Source organism: Cricetulus griseus, chromosome 4, assembly GCF_003668045.3.
Source record: "Cricetulus griseus strain 17A/GY chromosome 4, alternate assembly CriGri-PICRH-1.0, whole genome shotgun sequence".
Classification (NCBI taxonomy): domain Eukaryota; kingdom Metazoa; phylum Chordata; class Mammalia; order Rodentia; family Cricetidae; genus Cricetulus; species Cricetulus griseus.
The window spans coordinates 90547158-90557636 of NC_048597.1; the positions used below are offsets into that span (position 1 = coordinate 90547158).

A 10479-nucleotide genomic window follows, 5' to 3' on the forward strand; every position below is an offset into this window, starting at 1 on the left:
TTCACTAAGCAAAACATATTTAATAGGAAAAAATCACTTCTTTTTTTAAAAATGTGTCCTTTCATGCTAAGGTGTATACACACAATGCATGGGCTGAAAGAGGCAGCTAATTCCTAGAATGAGAAATTTAATATCCTGAGGTTATGAAGCCAGGCTACATCCACAAACTGGCCCCAGAATTCTTGGCTTTCCTGTCCCAAGAGACAGGCAAGTGCAGAGACTCCAGCCTCAACCCTCACAGCAGTGGCCAGCAGCTGTAGTTTCAGTCAGTGTCTCCGTCCCCTTCACTGCCCTCCAGGGAACTGGGGACCTGTAGGAAGGGGGACAGACAAGAAAAGGACTGTAAGACCCAACTTGTAGGCACTCCCATGTGTGAGGCATGGGGGAAAACAATGGAATCCTGGGCATAGTGCCAAGTGCTTGAGCTCAAAACTAGTAGAGGGAAGACCACAGGAACAGACTGCAACTGAACAGACAGGCACAAGCAGCCTACACCTTTAGTGGTGACCAGACAGACTACTCGGCAGCTTCAGCCCAATGCCAGCCCATGAGCAAGCCTTGCCTAGACGACAGCTGGGCTGCTGAGTCAACAACTACCTCAGCACGCAGCTGAGATCACAGGGTGGGGCAGGAGCAGGAGGTAGCCCAGGGACCACGTAACCCCCCATTCCTCCAGGGGCTGTGTGACTTTGGGGATTCTCTGTGACTCAGCTTGCTGTCTACAACTGGGGCTGAAGACAAGTGTTTACCCAGCCCGCCCAGCCCCAGTATGTACACATATGCATTCTATAGACCAGGCTCCTACCTTGGCACCTGTGCCGGCCGCTCCAAGTGCAGTGGCACTGAAGTTGTGGATAGGCAGAGTGCTGAGCCACTGGGCCATGGACCGCTCATCCCGCTCAGTGCTGACAATGGTAGGATAGATGTATTGCTCCTTGAAAGCAGCCACCTTCCCTTCCTCCTGTGCCCAGTCCAGGGGTTCATGGAGCCCATCACTGCCAAAACGCTGATTGTACTTCTCAAAGTGCACCCTCTCCAGGACTAGGCCAAGCCCCGGTGCCTTGGGTACATCCACCTTCTCCTCGCCCCAGCTGCGCTCCAGGACACTCTCAGGGGCATAACCCTTGACAATGGCTACCACCAAGCCAACCATCTTCCGGATCTGGTGCATCATGAAGCTCTGGCCCTTCACCTTGATCACTGCAAACTCCAGGCCCTCCCGTACAAAGGGCTCTTCACAGTACATTTCCAGAATGTAGCGCCGTGCACTGGGCTCTCTTGGCCCCTTCTGTGAGGTGAAGTTGTGGAAGTTATGGGTGCCCTTGTAGCAGGCCAGAAGCCGGTTGACCTGCTCCAAGGTCTCTGGACTTAAGCGATAACTCTCATCCTGTACATCCCGGTCTTTGTGAGCAAAGGCAAAGGTGGGTAGCATGTAGCAGTAGGTCCTGGCATCGCACTTGTTCTTGGAGTTGAAGCCACCTGTGACCCTCTTCAATCCTAGAGGGGCGGCACATAAGAAACCCAGATGAGTAGGAACACTTCCAGGGTGGGAACATCCTGACAGCATGATTCTGGCACCACTTGCCCAGGACAGGTTCCCAGTTCTGACTCCGAACTCAGAATCCATACAATGCTGAAACCCAGAATGAAATAAACCCAGATGATAGAAACCTAAGGATCTGCTGGGACTGGAGCTGGCAAACACGCCAAGCCCAGGTTATAAATCTACAGCAGCTTTTGACCAAGCCTTGAGTCATGAGCCACCTGAAGGGGGAAGCTAGGACCTAGAATGCTAAGTCTTTCTACAGATACAGCAGCAGAATTTTTTTTTTAAGATTTTATTTATTATGTATACAACATTCTGCTTCCATGTATATCTGCACACCAGAAGAGGGCACCAGCCGGGCGGTGGTGGTGCACGCCTTTAGTCCCAGCACTCGGGAGGCAGAGGCAGGCAGATCACTGTGAGTTCGAGACCAGCCTGGTCTACAAGAGTTAGATCCAGGACAGTCTCCAAAGCCACAGAGAAACCCTGTTTCGAAAAACAACAACAACAAAAAAGTTAAGAGGGCCTAGAAATATGGCTTAGAACAAGCATAAGGCTCCAGATTCTAAAAGTCCATTTGCCAGTCCCGTTACAAAAGAGCACGGCTGACCTTTTTTTAACCATCTGCCTACACGTTCACAACCACCATTTTATGAGAAAGGAACTGTGTGCTCAAGTAGCTAACCCTGAGGGAGCAACACTGAACATTCACAGCACCCCACCATCTGCTGAGCACCTGCAAGCTTCTCCATTTCATTCCCAAAGAACTTGGCCAGAAGTGGCAGGGCAAGCACAGCCTCTGTCCATATGAGGGGAGCCACTCGGGTGCTTGCACAGGAAGGCAAGCTTACCCAGAATCCGAATGTTGGATGGAAGGTGGCTGTTGATCTTGTCCAGAATGTCATCAATTAGCCACACCTTTAGGGATACTACCTGCCCAGCTGCAGACACACCCTGCAAAGAAAGCAGAGCATGAGGAGAGGTGGGTTAAGGGGTCTTGTCCTCCAGCACAACCCTCATACCCTGGTCCTCTGGCAGAAGAAGAAGCCAACACTCCAGCTCAGCCAGCAGCATCCCATTCTGGTCCTGCACCAGCAACAAGCAGTTACAGCATATTGTTCTCACTGAGCTTGTTCTTGTTTGTTTGGGAGTGCTTTGGGGAGTGGGTCTCCCTACATAACCCTAGCTGGCCTGTAACTCACTAGGTACACCAAGATGACCTCAAACTTGTAACAGTCTTCCCACAACCCCTCCTCCTCTGCTAGGATGACAAGTGGGTACAAGTAGACCCAGTGTTCTTCTCTCATTTGTTTTAAGACAGAATCCTGCTATAAAGCCTTCAACTCTGTAGCCTAGGCTATCTTTGAACTTGAAATCCTTCTGCCTTAGGCTCACAACTTCTGAGACCATATATATGTATGTGTTTATGGATGTGTGTATGTGTGTGTGTGTGTGTGTGTGTGTGTGTGTGTGTGTGTGTGTGTATGTATGTATGTATGTATGTATATGTATAGTCTGGCTGTGTTATAGAACACATAAGTGCTTTCAAGCCCTACCACCCCAATCTACACACAGCAGGTTCTCCTGGAGGTCAATCCAATCATAAAGACGCAGGCCCAGACATGTGTTTGTATGTCCCAGGCCTGGGAATGTGATGCAGACTCTCAAGCTGTACCCCCAAGTACCACCATCAACCAGGAATTGATTCCAGGATGGACACCCAAGCCAATCAGAGACAGCAGTATTTGACCTTGTGATTTGGAGTATAAAAGCTAGGCCATCAGCTACATGCAGCCTATTCTGTGAGATGAGCCATTGTGGCAATATGCTTATCACGTGGGTACACAATGTTGTCAAAGACCTCTGACCCAGGCAGGAGAGACAGCTGAGTAGTGATAGCATTTGCCATGCAAGTCTGATGACCTAATCCCCGGAACCCATGCTAGAAATGACTACTCAGAAGTTGTGCAGACTTCCACATGTGCATACCCATACTCATAAACAACAAAAACAATAATAAAAAGTCCTAGTACCCACAAAGGGAGGGGGAAGACATGTCCCACTGGTAGATGCTCACACTGACTATATGTTGCAATGAACACATCTTGGCTATGCAGATAAATGATGCAGTCAGACTATTAAGATTAACCATAACTAGCTCTATCAGAAATCACAGTCACAAGTACATAGATGGAAGAAGCAAATGTCCAGGCAAAGCCCAAAGAGGTCCCCAAAGGCTAGGGAACAGGTATAAGATATGCCAGAGGCTGGGGACACTGATACAAGTTGCTGCACTGGGGGCAACTGTTCATAATTTGTTTCTCCTAGAGTTAGAACGACAGCCTGTGAGACCTGCCTTGTTTAGAACCAAACCAGCCTGTGTTGGTCTTTGCCCTGGAGTTGGAGTTATGGGAGATGTAAGCCACCTGATGTGGGTGCTAGGAATCAAATTCTAATCCTCTGGAAGAACAGTAAGTGCTCTTAAATGCTAAATGCTCTTTCCAACCCAATAATCATCTCTTTTGTTGTTTCAGATTAAAAAAAAAAAATCAAAACCAAAATTAAGGGAGGAAAAATCCACCCACCTAAACAAAACAAGTGCAGTCACCCTAATAATCATATCCACTTTGTGGGAGGCTATTGTGCATGACTGTTAGACAAAGACGTGCCACTTGCTGCCTTTGGCCTGAGACAGAGCTGTCCAAAGACAGCAAAAGCCAGTGAAGACAGTCTTTTTCTTTTAAAGATTTATTTATTATGTATACAACATTTTGCCTCCATATATGCCTGCACGCCAGAAGAGGGCACCATATCTCATTACAGATGGTTGTGAGCCACCATGTGGTTGCTGGGAATTGAACTGGGGACCTCTGGGAGAACAGCCAGGGCTCTTAATCTCCTAGCCACCTCTGCAGCCCCCAGTGAAGACGGTCTTATGCAGCCCACCTGGGACCGAGCACCAGCTTAGCAGTCCGAGCTCCTGGCCCTCCCTACAACAAAACAAAGTTTTCTTTCCCTCAAATACTGGCATGATAGACAAGCACCACCAACTCAGCCAACCTATGTTTTCTTTGTATTTCTAAGTAAAACAGAACACAAACCATGTCACTATTATCAAAATTGCTATCATGCCTCATCAGGCATAACCCCTGACAAGGATCCCTTCCGACAGGTGAACCCTGAGGCGACAGGACAAGTGAAAGCTGCAGGCAAATGGGGCACATACCTTGTCTGTGCGAGCACATCGCTGAAAGGACATCTTCCTCATGTCTGTGCCATGGTTTTCAGGGATACAACCTGCCTGGACTAGGGCAGATACCAAATCATCTTCAATGGTCCTGAACTGAGAGGACCCCAGATTCCTCTAAAGAAAAAAATGGACATCCTGTTTTCATGAGCTCTTGGGAATGTTTGCATGTCAGGAAGCTGAGTGTCATTTCTGGAACCGGCTCTAATGCTGCGCCTCTCAGCCTGTGCTAACCTTGGTCTAGGGTGTGTTCTCAGCCAAGCTCCCTGTGTGAGAACATCTTCCCAAGGTCTGCCCTCATTGCCACTGAAGTCCACCCCAAAATGCACCATGAAGTCAGGGACTCTTCCCAAATCACATAAAAAGATTTTAACAAACAAAGTGACCACAATCCTCACTCAGCACTGTGAGCCAGGCACCTTTGTCATTTCCCTAATGGGGAAACTGAGGCAAACAGAATCTTACTGGGAAGGCACAAAACTCTTCAGACAGCCTACAGTAAAAACTTTCTGGACTGGAGAAATTGCTCAGAGGTTAAGAGCACTGGCTGCTTTTCCAGAGGTCCTAAGTTCAATTCCCAGAAACCACATGGTGGCTCACAACCATCTGTAATGAGATTTGGTGCCCTCTCCTGGCCTGCAGGAATACATGAAGGCAGAACACTATATACATAATAAAGAAATCTTAAAAAACAAAAACTTAGCCGGGCGTTGGTGGCGCATGCCTTTAATCCTAGCACTCGGGAGGCAGAGGCAGGCGGGATCTCTGTGAGTTCGAGGCCAGCCTGGTCTACAGAGTGAGTTCCAGGACAAGCTCCAAAGCAGTACAGAGAAACCCTGTCTCGAAAAACCAAAATAGATAGATAGATAGATAGATAGATAGATAGATAGATAGATAGATAGATAGATAAAAACTTTCCATACTCAGAACTGCCCTCCAAAGAGCAGACCAGTCACCCCAGGAGCAGTGAACACTCTATATTCTCACCAATGTCATAGTCAATACCAGATCAAAAGCAGCCTGTCTTTAAACTTGCAATCCTCCTGCACCAAATTCCTGAATGCCAGGATGACAGGCCATGTGCCACCATGCCAATCAGACTGTGATGTTTTTTAAAGTAAAACAGAACATGACTGTGTCACTGCTATCATTCATTCTTAAAATTACTGACATTATTTTATGGAGCCACTGTTTTGGTTGGACACATCACAGCAATGAACTCCATCCTATGAATCAAGATTAAGGTATTTTGTTGTTGGTAGGTTTTGTTTTGTTTTGTTTTGTTTATCCAAGCCAGGGTTTCTCTATGAACAGCCCTGGCTGTCCTGGATTTGATTTGTAGACCAGACTGGATTTGAATTCCCAGAGATCTGCCTGCCTCTGCCTCCCAGTGCTGGGATTAATGTTATGCACTACCACCACCATTCAGGAAGGTTTAAAAACCGAGGAAAGGGATCAGAGCAATGGTGCAGTGGTTAAGAGCACTCTTCTAGAGGGCTGGGTTTGATTATCAGCTCCCAAATGGCAGCTCACAACTGTCTGTCACTCCAGTCCCAGGGGACCCTCTTCTAGCCTCTGTAGGTAGTGCATGCACATGCACACAGACATACAAGCAGGCAAAACACCCAGAGATACAAAATAAAAATAAATGTTAAAAATAAAAACCTGGCTGGGCAGTGGTGGAGCACGATTTTAGTCCCAGCACTCGGGAGGCAGAGGCAGGTGGATCTCTGTGAGTTCGAGACCAGCCTGGTCTACAAGAGCTAGTTCCAGGACAGGCTCCAAAGCCACAGAGAAACCCTGCCTCAAAAAACCAAAAAGTAAATAAAATAAAATAAACAATAAATAAATAAAACCCTGGTGTGTGTCGGTATATGCATTTAATCCCAGCACTCGGGAGGCAGAAGACAGGTGGATTTCTGTGAGTTTGAGGCCCAGCCTGGTCTACAGAGCAAGTTCCCGGACAGCCAGGGCTGTTACGCTGAAAAACCCTGTCTCACAAAAAAAAAAAGAAAAAATTGTTTTAAGAAAAATTAGAAACAGGAACACTGTCAACAGCAGAGGTGACAACAAGGAAGAAGATTCTTCCCACACTGGTGAGCACCCCTTTCAGAAGGTCAGCTTGGGTTAGAGACAGAGCCTAGGTGCCAGCTTGCCCCAGAGACACTAATGCTCTTCAGCAGGGTTCATCTGCTCCTCAGGATACTAGACAGGTAGCACCTGCCAGCTCTCTGGTCTCCGCTCTCGGCATCAGTAAACCTGCCCCACATCACACAGTTCCATAGGTACCATGCAGGTGCCATCCTGATGGAAGACTCACAGCTCCCAAGGTCAACGTGAATCGGCTACAGAGCCGGCCTATCCATACTGGAAAACAACCATCCAAGTCTCGTATGGAGGACTCTCAGTGTTTGCTATTTCCTGGGACGGCCTCGCTCTGAGTAACATCAGGGAAGCAGGAGCTGACCTAGGTAGGTGCTGTCCAGGAGCAGCCCTCCTCACCTGCATGCCGTGGTAGCCCTTGCCGGAGTAGGCCATGAGCAGCACAATTTTGCGCTTTGGCAGCTTGCGTGGAGCCTCTTCATCCTCAAGGCTCTTGACCCTCTTGGGAGGATGCGGTGTCTCCTCCCAGACCCAGCCACCTCGGACCTTCCTGTCTTGTTGGTGTGAGGCCAGCGCTGGTGGCACCTTGTTTGCAGCCATAGGGGGCAGGCTGAGAAAAATAGGCATGAGTGACCAAGGTGGTAAAGGATACAAGAACAGAGCCTGATGAGAGGCCCCAGCTCTGCCTGCCTCAACGGTCTCTGAAGACCTGGCCTAATGGAAGATCAGTCCGGCTCATCAATGACAAGAGTGGCTGGGGTAGGGAAACAGTGGCAACTCCAGGGTGGAGTTGGGGGCTCAGCTGGACAAAAGCAGGTAGCGCTCCAGCCAGAGGCCGACAGCTCAGGGCAGTACAAGACAGAGATAAGACCTAGGAAAGCATGCAGAGGCAGGCAGGCAGGCAGCCAGGGCAGCAGTGGGAACTCAGGGCAGAGGCGCCGGTCGCGGGGTCTTTACCCGGGCACGCGCGGACCAGGACACGCCGTCCACCGTCCCCAGGCTCTCAGCAGTGCGGCCCACAGGCGGGGGAAGCCCATGCGCGACAGGGTGGCGGGAGGCGATCCTCGACCTCACGGATCCCTGACGAACTCTGCACCCCGGACACCTTTGCCCTGTCTTCCTTCCTGAATCCTTAGCTCCGGCCCTGCGGCGCTCCTGATCCTAGGCTGACCTGACTCCCCCAGAGCCCCTGCCCCCCGCACACCCGCCGCCCTAGACACCGCGCAGCTGGCGCGCGTGCGGAGCGAGGAATGTCCCGCCGGCCCCACTCACGGCGCCGCGGACCCCCGGAGCCGACCACGTGGACGAAGGCGGAAGCGGGCCAGCGTTGGAAGGCGGCCGAAGGCGGACAAAAAGTCTTTCTGGGACGCGCCCAGTGGGGTGGACCCAGTGGGTGGGGCTTCCCAACCAGGATCAAAGCTAGCCTAGCTGCGGCTCTCCCAAGAAGCAGAAAGCCGGCGGTTGCTGTGTCATGAAAAGTGAAACCGCATCATTAAAATGTTCAGGCTAGGAATGTACCAGGGAGCCAGGTACAGTACGCACCAGGCAATAACTGTGAAAGCCCAGATAACCCCATCACCGTCTCAGCGGTTCTAAGTGGGCCCTTGCGTGAACGCCTAACGTATCAACCCTGGCATTGATTGAGAGATCACAGCGGCTCTTGCAGTTTCCACCACAGGGTTTGCGGGATGCAGACCATCAAGCATGCCAGCATTTGTCGTTTCCAGAAAATGCTCCAGTTGCCAGACACTGATGTATTTAATAGCACGAAGCCGTGGGTATCATTCTGTTGTCGCCCTGTTAACTGATGAAGTCGGGCACAGGTTCAGGTTCTGGTCCTGGATCACATAAATGGGATCTAGCCAGGTGTCTACATCCAGCTCCATTTTCCATTTCTTTCTTTGAGAGTCTTATTATCAGCCTGGAACTCACACAAATAGATCATAGATAGATAGAAAGGTAGATAGGCTGGGCAACTGTGGTTCACGCCTTTAATACCAACACTTGGGAGGCAGAGGCAGGCAGATCTCTTCGAGTTCAAGGTCAGTCTGGTCTTATACGTAGCCCTAACCAGCCCAGAACTCACATAGGTAGGTAGGGAGGTAGGGAGGTAGATAGGTAAGTAAGTAGATAGCTTGGAACTCACATAGATAGGTGGCTAGATGGTAGGTAGATAGATAGATAGATAGATAGATAGATAGATAGATAGATAGATAGATAGGACAGACAAATATATAAGCCGGGCAGTGGTGGTGCTACCCTTTAATCCCAGCACTCGGGAGGCAGAGGCAGGTGGATCTCTGTGAGTTCGAGGCCAGCCTGGTCTACAGAGCGAGTTCTAGGACAGCTAGGGCTACACAGAGAAACCCTGCCTCCCAAATGCAAGGATTAAAGGTATGCACCCCCATACCCACCCAGCTCCTGTCCCCAAACTTTTGGCAACCCTCCTGTCTCAGCCTCCCAAATGCTGGAATTACAGGCGTGAATCACAACATCTAACTTCACACATCAGTCTTATTTTTTCTAATTTTGCTGAGGACTGACACAGAGCAAACATGATACCGAGCATGCAGCCACTGGTGCATAGGCCCCAGTTCCTTCTCTGACTTCATCCCCCATTTTCTGGCTGTCACATTCATCCTGAGCATTCCCATCCTCATCTTACATCCTTTGTCACTCTTTCAGAAATGATGAGTTTCACCCATCTCTGGTTCCCTTGTACACCCGCCTGGCTGACCCAGGATACTTCCCTATTCAGACTCTTGGCTTTATCAGATATATAAAGCCACACAGGAGCTGGTGAGGTGGCTCAGTGGTTGAGAACACTAGCTGCTCTTCCAGAGGTCCTGAGTTCAGTTCCCAGCAACCACATGGTGGCTCACAACCATCTGTGATGAGATCTGGTGCCCTCTTCTGGCCTGCAAGGATACATTCAGACAGAACACTGTATACATAACAAATAAATAAACCTTAAAACACACACACACACACACACACACACACACAACACACACACAGAGGGAGAGAGAGAGAGAGAGAGAGAGAGAGAGAGAGAGAGAGAGAGAGAGAGATGGGGTACTGGACTGGACACCACTCAAGTGTCCACCACTTGAAATGGGACAGTCAGGGAGCCATGTGTATGCAAGGGTAAAACATATTCCAGGTTACTAGGGACCAGTGCAAAGGCCCTGGGACAGCAGTGTGCCACAACGTAACAGACCCTCCCCAGCACCGTCTCTACAGATAGAGTGGGAAGAGCCAGGAGGATCACTTCCAGAGTCTGCATTTAGAGATACCATAGGGATGCCTCATAATACAAAATGGTAAAAACAAAGCCAAAGGAGTAAGTGGCTTTATTGGCTGTGACCACTACTAAAGTGGGAGTCCACTGGGCTGTGTCGGACAAGGCAGACCTGGGGGAAAATGGCTAACAGCAAGAGGCAGCTTCCTATGCTGAAGACTTCCATATAGTTCACCCTGCCCTGGTTCCATGCATTGAGGAAGGGCTCCCAAAGAAAGTCCTTCTCAGGACTTGGCCACCCCAGTGTCTCTTCACCTATCATGCTACAGAAAGCCTTGCTGT

The 10479-nt window shown here is 49.6% G+C and overlaps 1 protein-coding gene across 2 annotated transcripts; it reads right to left on the bottom strand.

The window, feature by feature from the left end:
- Pus1 (pseudouridine synthase 1) lies at nucleotides 1-8275 on the bottom strand. Of its 2 annotated transcripts, none has more exons than XM_027415901.2 (6): nucleotides 8169-8275; nucleotides 7296-7506; nucleotides 4773-4910; nucleotides 2398-2500; nucleotides 806-1497; nucleotides 1-310 (listed from the first exon to the last, which is right to left on the bottom strand). In XM_027415901.2, exons 2-6 carry the CDS (start codon nucleotides 7494-7496, stop codon nucleotides 263-265), a joined length of 1182 nt encoding a protein of 393 aa, XP_027271702.1. In that variant the 5' UTR covers nucleotides 7497-7506; nucleotides 8169-8275; the 3' UTR covers nucleotides 1-262. The 2 variants fall into 2 exon arrangements, with proteins under 2 accessions (XP_027271702.1, XP_027271701.1); XM_027415900.2 differs by lacking the exon at nucleotides 8169-8275 and adding an exon at nucleotides 7854-8127.
- Between the last annotated feature and the right edge of the window lie 2204 nt (nucleotides 8276-10479).

Coding starts and splice junctions, on each gene's coding strand:
- Pus1 (XM_027415900.2), bottom strand. CDS start 7,933: ATGGGCTTCCCCCGCCTGTGGGCCGCACTGCTGAGAGCCTGGGGACGG. Junction 4,911..7,295: donor AGGGCTACCACGGCATGCAG/GTGAGGAGGGCT, acceptor TTTTTTCTTTAG/AGGAATCTGGGGTCCTCTCA. Junction 1,498..2,397: donor ATCCAACATTCGGATTCTGG/GTAAGCTTGCCT, acceptor CCGCCCCTCTAG/GATTGAAGAGGGTCACAGGT.